Source organism: Opisthocomus hoazin, chromosome 1 (genome assembly GCF_030867145.1).
Source record: "Opisthocomus hoazin isolate bOpiHoa1 chromosome 1, bOpiHoa1.hap1, whole genome shotgun sequence".
In the NCBI taxonomy this organism is placed as follows: domain Eukaryota; kingdom Metazoa; phylum Chordata; class Aves; order Opisthocomiformes; family Opisthocomidae; genus Opisthocomus; species Opisthocomus hoazin.
In genome coordinates this window covers 123379933-123395238 of record NC_134414.1, presented here as the reverse complement: position 1 = coordinate 123395238, position 15306 = coordinate 123379933, and the positions used below count along the sequence as shown (strand labels likewise).

Here is a 15306-nt window from a genome sequence, read left to right as displayed (position 1 = left end):
AAACCACCGTCCAAGTACTTAAATCGTGCCACAAGAGCAGTGCTCCTGCAACACTGCAGTCACTGTTCACACAGGGGAGCGTATTAACCCCATGCAAGGCAGACAGGTTCTGTTTTGTAGTGCGAAGTGAATTGTCCTCGCAACAGTTTTCTAATGAGCCTGCATTTGAGAGTTGTAGTCCTTTTTTTGTACTTAGACCTATGTTTCTGTCAATCTTCAACTAGCCCCAAGCTGAGCCCTTAAATAATCTTGTATAAAAGCCTATTTTCTTCAAAGTTCTGATAAGTGGAGTTCTCTTCTTGCTGACTATAGACCTGCCTTGAGGTAGTCGGGCTGCTCGCAGGGTTAGCAGGTAAAGCGTGCATGGAGCCAGCCTGCCGGAGTTAGAGCTGCTGTGGCTCCAGGTGTGTAAGGGCTTTTTTTCTACACACAGGAATGTGGAAAAGCCAAAAAGCTATCCAGACTTGCCCTGCAAATAGAGTAATCCCAGGAGTCGAGCACTTAATGTATGTGTAAGACATACCTTTTCTGTAAAATAAAGAATGTAAAGAATGTCAAAGCAGGCAGTTTCACAGTTACCCAGTGACCTGATTGGCCCCATCATTGGATTCAGTATAAATCTTACAGCAGGGGGATGTGCTTTGTGGGGCTTTCTGTGTTTCCTTCTGTATTCTTTGGAGCTTCGCCTACCACATGCTCGTCAACCTGTGTGAGCAGAATTCATAGGGATGGGAGGGTGGAGTGGTCCTGCAGAGTGACAGCTCCCAAATGCTCAGCCACCTGCTTCCCCTGCAGACTGGGAACTTAGAGCCCCTGCTGCATAGAGGAAGCCTGATCTGGGACTGCTTCTCCCGTACCATGACGAATCTTTCCTGTAGTGCTGAGGAAGGGGAAATGAGTGCTACTTTTCTCTCTGCCATCCTCTGTGGGAGGTGGAATCACTCTGTGGCAGTGACACCACTTGATGCATTTGGTTGTACAGATTGGGCATTTCCAAACCATTTTTGCTGTTACTGCAAACTTCATAAATGATGCAGCTGCTCACAACTTCTCATCCCACGTTACAGACAAATTTCTTCTGAAGCAAGGACTGACTCACTCTGTTTTGGAAGACACAGCCTACCTGCCTGCAGACGTGAACTCAACTATAGAAGCAATATTGTCAGAAAGTCTCCCTGGATTTAAATATATTTTCCTCTAATACTTTTCTTTTCTCCCTAGCAGTGCGCAAAGGGTACAGGATCCAGACTGACAAGGAAAGGGACTCCATGAAAGTGCTGTACTATGTCGAGAAAGAACTGGCTCAGTTTGACCCAGCTAGGAGGATGCGAGAACGATGTGAGGAACAAGCATGGTTTGATATCCCCCCACCCCCACCTGAAAAAGGCTTTGCAAATTCATAGTTAAATATTCACTGGCTTTGCTTTAGAGCCAGCCTCTAGGATATGATGTCCAGGATATGGTACTTGGGGCAGATAAAGTCTAGATTTTAGGCATCCACAGTTGTGTTCTGATTTTAAAGGTCTGCTGCTTACCTAATCATCCTTAATTAGAAGAAACAAGGTGTGGGAGACTTAAATGCTCGTGAAAATTGTCTGCTTGGATAATCAAACTTTTGGATCATCAACATCTGAAAAGCAAAGTCCACACTCAAGCATTCTGCAGCCTGTGGTGTGATAACAGCTGGGATACTGTTCTTACAGTTTCCTTATGTCTTACAGTGTGGTGCCTGTAAATTCCTAGCATGGCAAAATAGGAGAGGGATGATTTTACTGAAGCATGTTTTGTGGGCTGCAGTGACCACAGTGTGGTTTGGAGAGGCTGTTGCCCTGAAGAAGGAGCAGGGACTATAAGAAAGATTCAAGACACCAGGGGATTCTCAGGTTTTGTGATGCTGGTCAACATAAGATCAGAGGTTGTACGCGCATCAGTATTGACAGCTCGGCAGGCAGACAGCTTCAAGTGAAGGGGAGGAGGGTGGTGAATCGGGACGTGATACAAACTCAGAACTGAGCTTCTGTGGGGAGCTCCTCACTGTCTTCCAGTAGCCTCTTGCGAGCTGTATTTCCCTAAATAAAGGCAGATCTTTAACGGGTGTCAGAATACAAACCCAGGTGAGGATCTTTCTGCATTAGGAGGCAGAGGTGCAGTGGTGGGACAAAGTGTGTGCATGAGGAGAGCTTGCGGTGCTGCTCTTTGTCCCGTAGCTGTTCTGTGCAGAGGACAGCAGCAGGGTGGGGGCTCGGTTCCTCCCAGCAGCACCCGACTCATGCAGAGCTAACCCACATTAGGCTCATTTGTAGAGGCTCATTTAAAACAGACACATGAGATCCTGCAAATCAATGAAGGTAAGGGCTTTAGGGAATGACACTACATCAAAGCTCTGTACAGATTAGGCATAACTAACAAATTATATGTTCTTCTAAAACAGTCATTGCTGAGCACACTTTATTCTCCACCCACAAGATTTACTATAAAAAGACCTCTCCAGATTGGTATGTCAGGCCTCCAGATGTCAGTGTGCTTGACAGGGTAGAGACTGACAGTGATTCAGACAGTCTCTTACTTTTTTCTTAATCATTTTTTGAGGGGGTTGTTTTTGTTTTAGCTGGGAAAGTCAGGCCAAATCCAGAGCCAGCCTGTCTCACACCAGGAAAGGGGGGGGAGGTGGCACAACTGCTGTGATGATGTTCCACCAAGTGCGGTGCCCACCTCACGAGGACGGAGAGCTCACGAGTTACTGAAGCAGGGCTGAGGGGAGCTTTCTGCACGAAGGCTGGACTCAGTTTATCTGAACACAGGCATCTGATGCCATTTGCGATACTCTTAGGATATCCCACCTGGCTGCCCGCTACCAGTTCAGAAGACCTGTAGGTCTAGCAGCAGCTCTATGTCCAATCTGAGCCCCAGGAGTCTTGGGCAAGATCAGTCAAGGGTTTGGAGAAGGGCCTTGGATTCCATTTTGATTCCTTTATAATGGAGGGCAGCTCAGCTTCTTTCTGTAAAAGCTGCAGCTAGGCTTACCACAGCCTTCCTGTCCTCTCCTCCCCTCTCACACATGCTATTGGGAGATGCCTGTCTCATTTCTTCCCTGCAACCTCCCCTGCAGATAACAACACGATCTCTGAACTCAGCTCTTTGCATGAGGAGGACTTGAACTTCCGTCAGCCCTACCGCCAGGCGCGAAGGAAACCTCTGCCTCCAGCGGGGGACCTGGACAGCGATGCTGAGTACTGGGCAGGAGTGATGGGCGGGGGCAGCACCTCGAGATCGCAGGCTGTCTCCGATTACAGAGATGAGCGGGACAGTTTCCGGCACAGGTGAGGAGTGCTGTGCTGGGAGGCAGCTTTATATGGCAAAGTCGTAAAGAAAGGAGAAGGGACAGATGGACTGGTAGCTCTTCTCCATTTTCTGCTGCTGTGGTTCTGCTTAGCAGGGCAGTGACATTAGAGAGAAACATGAAAACTGGAGATGTCATTAAATGAGGTCCGAATGAGTCTGATTCCCACAAGTCTGCTGAAGACTACCCAGCTGGGCAAAGCTAGGTACCAGCCCCATTCCAGGTGGGATGTAAAAATGAGATCAGTAGGAAGCCAAGCCACCCTTCCCAAAGTGCTCTCTTGAGATTTGTACCTGGTCCCTCCAGCACTTCTCAGTGCTGGTGCGCTTACTAGGAGTCACACCCTGGTGCTTTGGTGCAGCAAGAGCCGTACTCCAGGCCTAAAGGACTGGCACTCTGGTGCCTAGAAGAGAAGACATCACATCCTTCCCTCGCATACCAGCAGCCCAGTCTCTCAAAAGCAGTGGCAGGGATTTCCTTCCCTCAGCAGTGGGCTATTGTGCTAGTTCACTCCCTTAAACCTGCTTCAAGATTGCGCTCCTGGGAGTTCTGTAGCCAGGTTCTTGGGTTCTCCCAGCAGGACATACACATACAAGCTTTAGTGCCAAGGAGAAGCAAGCCCAGCCCTGCATACTGGAGGACAAGGGAGGTGCACTCTGGGGTTGGTCTTAGGTAACATTAGGCATGTAGAGTCCAAGCTATCTGCACTAAGGTGCCTTTGCAGTCAGCAGAGAGAAGCAGGGATTTGGAGGATGTGACACATCTCTTCCTACAGAAGATGATAAAAACAGGTCAGATGATTCATGCCCCCAGAGTGCCTGTTTCGCTCCATTGTCTGCGAAGGCAGCCGAGGGGATGAGTGCAGCTGAATCCTGCCCTCTGATGCTACCTCTTTCCTCCTCCAGCCAGCAGAGATCCAAGTCCGAGATGTTGTCCCGTAAGAGTTTCTCTGTGGGAGTGCCGGCCGTCTCTATGGACGAGCTGGCAGCCTTTGCGGAGTCCTACAGCCAGCGGACCCGGCGGGCAGACAGCCAGGAAACGCGGTGTTTCGAGCGCTCAGAGTCGCACGGTGGCCGCGGCGGAGGGCTGCCCCACCAGGATAGCTCCATGGAGGAGTATTACACCAAGCGTAGCAGAGGGAACCGAGAGCCGCTGACGGACTCGGATCGGGGCTGGTCGTACAGCCCACCCCGGAGACGGGCCCACGAGGAGAAGCACCTGCCCAGGCTGGTGAGCCGGACGCCCGGAGGGAGCCAGAAATACGATCACTCCTACCTCAGCAGCGTCTTGGAGAGGAAGTCCCGGAGCTACGATGAGAGCGGTGACCATAGTGAAACCCCCTCAAAGCTGAGCTCACAGCCCAGCCAGAGAGGAGCGGGAACATACTACGCCTGGTCACCACCCTCCACCTACAAAGCCGAGAAGTCGCAGCAGCAGCCGCAGCAGCCGCCACCACCGCCACAGCAGGATGAAGGGGAGGACAGCCTGCCCCCCTACAGCGAAAGGGAGCTGAGCCGAGGCCCTTCGTACAGGGCCAGGGAGCAGGCCTACCTCAACGCCTCCGACAAGAAGAGGAAAAAGGACCCCAAGAAAACGGTGGGGCCATGTCTGGTGTTCCTGATCCAAACGGGCTGAGCGGGGAGCCACCAGGCAGGGGTTACTAACCAGAGTTCAGGGGCAGGGGAGCTCTCCGGGAGGGTATAGCCTGCGAGTGTGGGGAACCCCAGATCAGGGCAGCCACTGTGGGCGTAGGAGGCCAGCTCCTACACAGGACTCTGTGATGGAGGGGAGAGACGGAGGTGGCTGGGACTGGGGAGGTAAGGGATTTTTTTAGCATCTGTGGCCTGGTGATCCAAGGAAGTGGGAGTTTATCTAGGGAGGATCATGGTAGGGAAGGGAACTTATCCAGGGCTTACAGAAACTACAGGGCACTGCTTTGACCCTGATCCTTGTTCAGGAAGGGCTGAGAGGTTCTGTTCTTCTGGACTGGGACACGGCTAGTAGCAAGGCCTGGTGTGAGAGACCTCAGGTCTTTCTGAAAGGGGTGAGATGACAGACTCCTGTGGGTGCATGCCCATGAACATGTGTATGGGCTATGCACGCGAAAGGCGTTCCTTGCTCAGGATACCAGCAAGTGCAAAACATCCTGCCACGGTCTGACCAGGAGTGATGAGTGTGTGGTTGTTGGGGAAGGGGAGCTGGCTGAAGCCTGTTGCGTGGTGGAGACCTCGTCACTAGAGCTGCTTGGCTGTTAGGCCTGAGCTGAAGTGGCATGTGTGAGAGAGGAAAGGCGTGGGAGCGGACAAGGCTGTTGCTATTTGGTTGTGTCTCTGTCAAAGCTACATCTGCCTCTTTGTCCGTTCCGTGGGTGCGTCCCTGTTGACATTTCTCTTCTCTCTTTCAGAACGATTTCCCAACGAGGATGTCCCTCGTGGTTTGAAGTTGTTGTGGACATGTCATGTTGATGGGCTGGATACTGTGAGGTGACTGTGGTGGAAAAGATGCAGAGCAAGAAGCAAGACAGGCCTCCATGAACCTTTGCAGCCATCGCCATGGACTCTTTGTTTGAATTGTTTGTTTCTTCGAGGGAATAGAAGCTTTTGTAAGAGACGGACTCCCATGAACAGCGCTCGATCTCAGAGGCTCTGGGAGTCTGCCAGGAAAATGAGGCCAGGGCTGTCTTTGGCACCCTTCTTTCCAGTGCCCTCCATTCTGCGCTGGAAGGCAGTCACATCCCTGCTGTCCCTGCAGCCCTGAACTACAAGCGAGGCTGCCTTTGTGCCTCTTGCCATGTCTGATGTGCAGAGAGAGGCCTGTGTGCATACCTCTTGCTCTCTCTGTCTCCTCAGTTTTCTGTTTGGATTAAATATTGTCTCCATACTCAGAGCCTTTTCTGTATCATCCCCGTGCTGGGAGGAGGCCTGGTTCTTACAGCTGCAGACTGCCTCCAGCTGATCAGGCCCCAAAATCCTGAAAGAAAATCTGCATCCTTTCAGACACTATAGAAAAGGACTGATGAGGTGTCACTTTGGCAAGGGCTGAACAGAGAGAGTGAGAGACAGTTATGTTCAATATATTTAGTTCTGTTCATTGTGTGATGAGAGTTGCAGGTGAGATTGATGTATTGTTTTGAAAGTGGATCAAAGTAGCTTTTATTGTGATGAAAGCATGATGTGTTTTTTCCCCCATCCCCAACTGTGATTTGTTTTCATACAGTTGCATTTTCTTGCAGCTGAGCTGTGACCCTGGCGTGCGTCAAGCTAGAATATCTGCTCCACCATATCATAAGCAGTGCTCTAGCCTTGCTGGCGCTCTGCTTCCAGCACCACCAGACATCTCTGCCCAATGAGTGGCCTTTTTGTTTTCAAGAAGCAAAAAGGGAAAAGTCTCAGTGAGAGGGCAGCTGCAGATCTTCATTCTGTGCTACTGGTATTACTCCTTTCTGGTCATTGTTCCCAGACATTGAAGAGAGCTGTAACAGCAGTGGAGAAAGAACTAACACTGTGGATCAACACAAGCTTTGAAAGTCACCTTTTTCACTTACAACCATTTCATTCGCTTCAGTTGTGACATGGTTTCAGTAGCTGTTGTCTGAGGAACAGCTGAATTTAGAAGTGAGTGCTTCACACCATCTGGAAGCCTGACGTTCAGGTTTTCATAGGGTATAATGCAGTCATTTCTTTAATTTTTGGCTGTTAAAATCATGATGTGAAGGAAGATGATGGGAACATTTTGAAGTCCAGCATCTTGATCCCTATTAGGCCTAGAAACAACTTAGTGCGCTATTGTGTTATGGACATCGTTAGCCTCTGAAATGCCATCTCTGTTGTTTCTCTGGAAATCTGGGGAGCTGTCTGACGTCAGGTGCTCACTCTGTCAGTGAGCACGAGATTTATTAATATCACTGCAGTTCTCCATAAAAAAGACAGATTCATTTCTGTGTTACTCCTTTGCTGTATTAGTTCACCCGGAATGGTCAGGAGAGAGGAAGGATAATCTCCATAGGTTTGATGACAGTGCAGTTTTCATGCTAGAAGGTTAACTGATGAAAGGGTGGCTTTCTTCTCCTCCCAAGCTTCTCTAGTGACGAATGTGGTTTTGGAAATCCCAGTCCTGAGTAATCTTGGCCAGAGAAGGACTAGCTTGCAGGGGCATAAAGTCATGGAGTCACAGAATGGTTTGGGCAGGAAGGGGCCTTTAAAGGTCATTTCCACCCCCCTGCTGTGGGCAGGGACACCTTCCACTAGACCAGGTTGCTCAAAGCCCCGTCCAGCCTGGCCTTGAACACTTCCAGGGAGGGGGCGTCCACAGCTTCTCTCGGCAACCTGTTCCTGTGCCTCACCACCCTCAGAGTAAAGAATTTCTTTCTTGTATCTAATCTAAACCTACCCTCTTTCAGTTTAAAGCCATTGCCCCTGGTAAAAAGTCTTTGATTTTCTTATAAGCCCCCTAAGTACTGGAAGGCTCCTGTAAGGTCTCCCCAGAGACTTCTCCAGGCTGAACAGCCCCAACACTCTCAGCCTTTCCTCAGAGGAGAGGCTTTCTTGTCTTTCTTGTGCTGGGGACCCAAGAGCTGGACGCAGGACTCCAGCTGGGGTCTCGCCAGAGCAGAGTAGAGGGGCAGAATCACCTCCCTTGACCTGCTGGCCAGGCTTCTGGTGCAACCCAGGATACAGCTGGCCTTCTGGGCTGCGAGCACACGTTGCTGGCTCAGGCAATTTTCACATACCACTATGCCCGAGTCCTCTGTAGGGCTGCTCTCAATCCGTTCATCCCCCAGCCTGTACTGACATTGGGGATTGCCCCGACCCAGGTGACTCAGGTGCAGGACCATGCACTTGGCCTTGTTGATTTTCATGAGGTTCACACAGGCCCACTCCTCAAGCCTGTCAGGGTCCCTCTGGATGACATCCCTTCCCTTTAGCAAATCGACTGCACCACCCAGCTTGGTGTTACCTGCAAACTTGCTGAGGGTGCACTCAGTCCCACTGTCTCTGTCATTAATGAAGATATTGAACAGTACTGGTCCCAGTACGGAACCCTGAGGGACACCACTTATTGCTGCTCTCCATATGGACACTGAGCCATTGACTGCAACTTTGGATGCGGCCATCCAGCCACTTCCTTATCCATCGAATAGCCCATCCATCAAACCTGTATCTCCCCAATTTAGCAACAAGGATGTTGCGTGGGACCATGTTAAAGGCCTTACAGAAGTCAAGGTAGATGACATCAGTTGCTCTTCTTATTTGCCAACGCAGTCACTGCACTGTAGAAGGCCTCCAAACAGTCAGGCATAATTCGTCCTTTGCGAAGCCATGCTGGCTGTCTCTAATCACCACCCTGCTATCCATATGCCTTGACGTAGCTTCCAGGAGGATCTGTTCTATGACCTTACTGGGCACAGAGGTGAGGCTGACTGGTCAGTAGTTGTCAGGGTCCTCCTCGTTACCATTTTTTAAAAATGGGTGTGATGTTTCCGTTTTTCCCGTCGCTGGGGAATTTACCTGAGTGCCATGACTTTTTAGATAGGGAGAGTGGCTTAGCAACTACATTTGCAAGCTACATGCCAACTACATCTACTTTTATTATGGCTGGAGAGGCCGTATTTTATTTTCATCTTTTCTCATCTTTAATGTTTGTTCCTAGGAAAATCACAGCAGAGTTAAGAAGCGGTAGGCAGGTGGTTGCTGTCTGAGGTTTCAATGACCTTGAGAAGTCTACAGAGCTACACGACATGTTATTTTAAATTAAATGTTTCCTCCCTGACATCTGATGATACAAGCAGCAAGAAATGTTGATGTTTTGTTAGTCTGAAAACGTTGGGAACCCCTATGCCACGAATTTCAAGGGAGTTTAGCCTGCTACCTTTTCCATCGGACATCCAGCAGACCCAGGAAACATTTCACGTAGAAATTTGAAAGTGCATCTGCAACAATGACTGTGTCAGAAAGGGGCCAAGCCAGCAATTTAACAGTCTCTGAATACCTGTATCTTTTAAATCGTACTGAAAGCCAGAGCGTCACGTTCTCCTCCTCATTTCAGTTATATCTGTCTCTTCTCTCAGTCGCTGTGGTTTATTTGATCAAGCCCTCAGGAATGAGTTGTGTGTACTAAAAATACAAGCCTTCCCCTCATTTATTTGAATCAGTTTTGTTTGCTCGATGCTGGTACTTGAGGGCATTTGTACACTATGTGTAGGAAGTTGCCATTTATGTATCTAGCTTATGAATAAGTAGTTGCAAGCTAATTCTCTTAAGAAAACTGTTTTAATTGTAGAAACAGCTGTTCATAAGGACTGTCCAACATTTCTTTTGAATGCAAGTACTTGGAAAAGTGTTGAAGATGTTATGACTAGTGATTCTAAGAGTTTTACCAGATGATAAAAATGTAAGCCTTAAAAAAACTTGAGCAGGTCTTAATTCCCTAAAGTCAGATCTGGGAAGCACCCAACAGTTGGCTCTGCCTTTGCTCTAAAATTTTAGATTTCATATCTCCCTATACCGATCTGAAGGAATTCTCAGTTGCTGGTGGTGGCTTTCCTCAGGCCATCTTTATTTTTCCCATTAGAAACATGTCTGCAGCAGCACCAAATGGACCAAGTGAAAACCTGAGGGGTGATGTAGAGCATGGCTTCCACCTCTGTAGCTACACAACCCTAATGATCTGTGACTCATGCAACAGAGAGGAGCGAGGAGCCAGAGGCGGATGGAGAGGCCGAGAGAAGCCTCTTGTTTCAGAAAAGAAGTAAGGGTTTGTGTCTGCGCCGCCTCTCAAAACACCTGCAGAATGCTGGCACTGGAAAATAATAAGCCTGATTCTTATGGGGTCTCAAATTATAAATTGTCCAGTGATCAATTTTTATTGCTGGCATAAAATTAAAATCCTTTTCATACAGGATATGGATGTCTGGGTCATGTCAAAGACATGGATGGTTTTGTGGCCTTAAAATGAAGCATCACAATAGTGACTTGCTAAGAAGACAGCCAAGATGATGAGTGAATCCTGTAAAAAAAGAATGAAAAAGAGCCCTTGGAACAACAGCAGGATCAAGCATCAACAGTACATTTGGCTGTGCTGTCAAAAATGTGATCTGGGCTACTGAAAAAAAGTTTTGACATAATGGAATAAGAAAATAAATACCAATGGTATTGACTTCTCAACAATCCTATTACTCCTTTAAGGTACACTGTAAAAATTCCAGGGGGTGGCTTCAATATGAATCTCCTCAGTCCACTCCATTTGCACTGAAATGGAAAATTAACAAAACTAAGACTTCAAATATTTGCAAACTTTGTGAAACTCCAACATGTATCACCTGAGGCAGGCAGCCAGAATCATTCCAGTCTTCGTGCTGGCATATGCTACAGTGGACTGGAAGTGTGAGCATCCCAGCCTTTGTGGCTGTTACTAAGTCAGAGGTGGACGTGGGCAGCGTGCCCCAGGCCCGCCTCCCCTTCCCTGCCGCCAGCACTGGCAGCTGCCTGTGCCGAGTTTCCCCAGGAGCAGTCCCAGCTCCTGCTGTGATGTCTGGGTCTCTCTGTAGCTCACCGAATTGTGGTTTTCATTCTGGCTTGTGACTCTGGGTGCCTGCTGCCCGTGGATCAGCAGTTACGCTGCTCTCCTGACCTTTTCCAGCAAGCCCCCTCCAGGTGGGCAGTACCAGTTCACCTGTAACAGAAATAAGACAAAGGGTTTCGCAATCACCAAGGACACTCTTACATGCCAGTCCTCTCCAGAGTTACCTAAAACTGGCCAGAGGAATTTGTGGGAGGGAGCAGCAAAGAAAGTATCAGGCACTGTAAGATGGAGCTGGCATTTTGCAGGGAGGAGAGAAGGGGCATTCTCAAAGCTTTTTTTTCAGGGAGTTTCAGGAGAGTTAACCACATCTGGACACCACCGCTGCAGTGTGACCAGCTTCCTCAAGTAACAGCGCGATCTGACATAGCGCAGAAGAGCTTTGCTCGGTCAAGTTGCCAGCCCACTCCTACAGTTCCAAGTTGTCTTGAGCAAAATAACTGCTAACTGTCCACCCACTCGGAGAGGACTATGTCTCTTTTGACCCTGGGTCCCTCCCAAAGCTTCTCTGAAGAGATGCAGGACAGCCCCTGGGCTGTACAAATACAGATCCCCGAGAAGGAGCCATCACAAAACATTTCAAATCAAACCACAGGCTGTTACAGGTACATAAACACACCACCACAGTTGTTTATCTGGGCTATTCTGAAAATAAGGTTAATAACATGGAGATTGTTTTGCTGAGAAATCGCTCGGAGCTATCTTCTATTTTCTCCAGGCAGCTTTCACACCGGGCTGTGGGTGAGGATCTGCTCTGTGTCACTAAGTGCAGGGTTTGGGACACTTGGAAACAGAAGCTAAAGGGGCTTTAGCTCATTGCTTGACTGGGTCCAGGAGCAAAGATACCTTTGGCATAAGCCAGCTGCTGCAGATCTGACCCTGCAACTGCGGAAATCTGTGGTAGAGCATCTCCATCGGGCTATATGGCCACACGCGCTTTCTACAACAGCTGTGATGCTGAAACCACCCTCATCCCCACGTGGGGCTCCTAAAGCCCCTTTCCCATTGCCTGGGAGATCAGAAAAGAGATCCATTAAGTAATGTGACAGGACGGCTATCATTCTGATAAGATCTTAAAAATGCCAGCTGGATTAACAGCATTAGAAACAGAAAAATCTGGAGAATAAAGCTAGCTAGTACTAAAGGAACAAATCTGCCACGATTCCCATATCAATTCCCTTGTGACCTTTATAATTGCTTTTAGACATTTGCCCCTGCCTGTACAGGGGGGGTTTGCCAGGAGAGACCGTCACCTCCTCTCCCTTTGTGCATGTTGTTTTTGTCACACTTGTAATCCCTCTCTGACCCCTCTGCTTTCCTTGGCGATTTCCAGACAACCCTCAGCGTTGCGCCTAGGGGTTGCGGTCGATTTAGATGTAGAGTGAGTGGCATTTTGTAAAATGACATTTTTACCCCCTATAAAAGCAAAACTTACAGAATACACAAAACAAAACCCCAAGCCCTCCAGATATTCTCTTGAGCCCAAGCAGGGATGTTACTGGAAACGTTTTGAAAATTAAAGCAGAACATAATTTCAAAACGAGTAAGTATTGTTTTCAACCCCAAGGCAGCTGCAGTCACAGCTCTGAAGTGCAAACAACAGAAGCAAATGCATTCGGTTGTCATTGTCCTTGGTGAGAGCAGTGGCAGGGAGAAGCAGCATTTCATGAGTCATAGAAAGCAAGTGGGATTCCAAGATGCTGTTAGTTACATTCCAGTTTAAAAAAGTAAGAATTGAAAGCTGACAGGCTTATTTCAAAAGCAAAACTCAGTTCAAGGAAATGGCAAGGTTTTAATCTCTAATGCCTGGCGGTGGCTCTCCACCACACCTGCTCACTTTATATAGAAAAATACATTTTTTCTGCAAAGCCTCTATTAGTGCTCCAAGAACAACGTGCCCTCTGCGCCCCAAGCACCAAAATGAACTCGGAGGTGAAAGGGAGTTCTTGTGCATCCCTGTCCCAGCTGATGCCATGAAAAGCCGGAATTGAAGACTCAGTAGTCTGCAGACTATTAAGCAGGTATTCTTTATTGCGGTGCCGGGCACACGGGGGATCTCTCCTCCAAACATGTGCACCGAAGAAACACAGTTACTAGGTATTTATGCTATGTTAACATACATATTCATTACATTTCCAAGAAATGTTTATCATAGTAATGGCTTTTCCGAGAATTCATTAATATATGGTAATGTCCGTCGCACATGTTTGTTTGGCGTCTCTCGGCAGGGGTCTTCAGATTATCCTGCAGCCTCCTTATCTCTGTAGTTTGCATACCTGTTCTCCCAAGGCCCAGGCACCTAAAGGGATTATTCAGGAGTCCCTTGTCTTGCAACCGTCGGAATTATTCACAAAGAACCAAGACTTGTTTCTGACCACCTGAAGTGATAACATCCCCTACATGTTACATTTATTACATTTACAGTTATCACAGCCAAACAGTCCGCAGAGCACCAGCACTGTCCCCATCGTGCATCCCAACAAGTTCGCCTTTAGTTCTGCTTGTACAAGCTACACAGTCCGGAGGCTCTGGGCTGGGAGCTAGGTGCTCCCTGTTGCTGGCTTCTCATAGACCCTGCCGAAAGCCCCAGCGCAGGGGTGTAGTCCTCTTGCTACTCATCAGTGAGCCGGGGGTTTTTTTCTGCTGCTGTTTCTTACCTGCAACAGCCATTTTTCCCGCATTATGCAGTGAAGGAGTGGCTTTCTTTGCTGTACTCTGCTGTTGTTATTTTACTTAACTGGCCCTTCTCTCCTGCAGTGCACTTCTTTTCAAAATGGGGGGGAGAAGGACATAACATATACTGCTGTATAATTAAAATACAGCAATAGCTTTTGGGGACACATCCTCATCCCCAATTACCAAGCATTATACATTTGACATGCTTGCAGTTTCAAAGTTGTTGCTTTTGAGTTGTCACCACGGAGAATAAAAGCAGGAAAAGCTACCGCCAATTTGCCTTTCTATTATCCTGCAGGCAAACAATTTGCCCACTTTCTCCTAATAAATGAGCAGTTTAGAGCGGTTTTCAACTCTTTTCTGATTAATGGGCGATAAACCAAACGTTTTCCCGTGAAGCAGGAGACCCCGTCCTAAGTTTCATAGCTAGCTCACAGGGTAACATACACGATCGTGCACGTGATGCCCAGCCTCCTCTCGTGCAGGACATCCCCAGAAGTGCCCCATGGAGCCACACAGCTTCACTGAAGGGAGAAACTCTCCCCTCGTTTTGCAGACCTAAAAACTCTGTCCCTGTGGATTTTATTGGGAAACTTTTATCTTCTGCAGACACATTCTTTCCTTTCGGCAGTTTGACCCCTTTGTCCTTACGGCTGCAGTACGCTGGACTGATGATTTTCCTCTCTCATGAGCGAGTAACCTCATTCAGATCCTGTCCTCACGCTATAAATAATGGATGGGGGCTCTCGCACGGTTTGCAGACGTCATGTGCGTGTTTCGCCCCGTACCCGCCAGGCGATACCAGCAGCCAGGAGCAGGAGTCCGTACTTCCCCGCACACGGCGCGTCGCCCCTCGGCTCTTCGGTTCGCCCCCGCGGAAGGGGCAGCAGGCCCGGGCCACCGGTCTCCCAGGGCAGCGCTGGGCAGACCCCGGCGCGGGTGGGGGCGGCAGCGCCGCGCTGACCGCGACGCCTGGGGAGGGGCGCCCCCTGGCGGCCCGCCCGGCCGCCGCGCGGTAACCAACGTCCGCCGGGCGGAGCGAAGAGACGGGAGCTCCCGGGCAGTCCCAGCAGCAGCGGCAGGCTCCGAGGGGGGGGAGCCGGGGGTCTGGTGAAAGGCTGGAGGAGAGAGTCCAGCGGAAGGCTACGAGGGTGATCTGGAGACCGGAGCATCTCTCCTATGAGGAAAGGCTGAGGGAGCTGGGCTTGTTTAGCCTGAAGAAGAGAAGGCTGCGAGGGGATCTTATAAATGCCTATAAATATCTCAAGGGTGGGTGTCAGGAGGATGGGGCCAGACTTTTCTCAGTGGTGCCCAGCGACAGGACAAGGGACAACGGGCACAAACTGAAGCACAGGAAGCTCCATCTAAACAGGAGGAAGAACTTCTTCACTCTGAGGGTGACAGAGCCCTGGAACAGGCTGCCCAGAGAGGTTATGGAGTCTCCCTCTTTGGAGATATTCAAGACCCACCTGGACAAGGTCCTGTGCAGCCTGCTGTAGGTGACCCTGCTTTGGCAGGGGGGTTGGACTAGATGACCCACAGAGGTCCCTTCCAACCCCTAACATTCTGTGATTCTGTGAACAGAGTGTGCAGCATTGAAGATCTCTAAGCTCAACATTCACCTCTGAAAATCATCGCAAAGCCTTTTTCCCCATGCGTGATGGTGCTCAGCACTCCCTTGGGCCTCTTCATTCCTCCTTCTTCTCTCAACA

At 49.1% G+C, this 15306-nt stretch overlaps 1 protein-coding gene across 5 annotated transcripts in view; it reads left to right on the top strand.

Annotated features, from left to right (window-relative positions):
- ILDR2 (immunoglobulin like domain containing receptor 2) overlaps positions 1–13859 on the top strand; it is a 43367-nt gene extending 29508 nt beyond the window's left edge. For 2 of the 5 annotated variants that reach the window (XM_075434553.1, XM_075434534.1), the window contains 4 exons: positions 1225–1338; positions 3110–3320; positions 4246–4936; positions 5745–13859. In XM_075434553.1, the coding sequence (XP_075290668.1) occupies positions 1225–1338; positions 3110–3320; positions 4246–4936; positions 5745–5780 (1052 nt within the window). In that variant the 3' untranslated portion in view covers positions 5781–13859. Of the gene's footprint in view, positions 1–1221; positions 1339–3109; positions 3321–4245; positions 4976–5744 lie in introns of those variants that run through there. The other 3 variants (XM_075434544.1, XM_075434524.1, XM_075434515.1) reach the window with 2 other exon arrangements.
- Positions 13860–15306: the final 1447 nt, after the last annotated feature.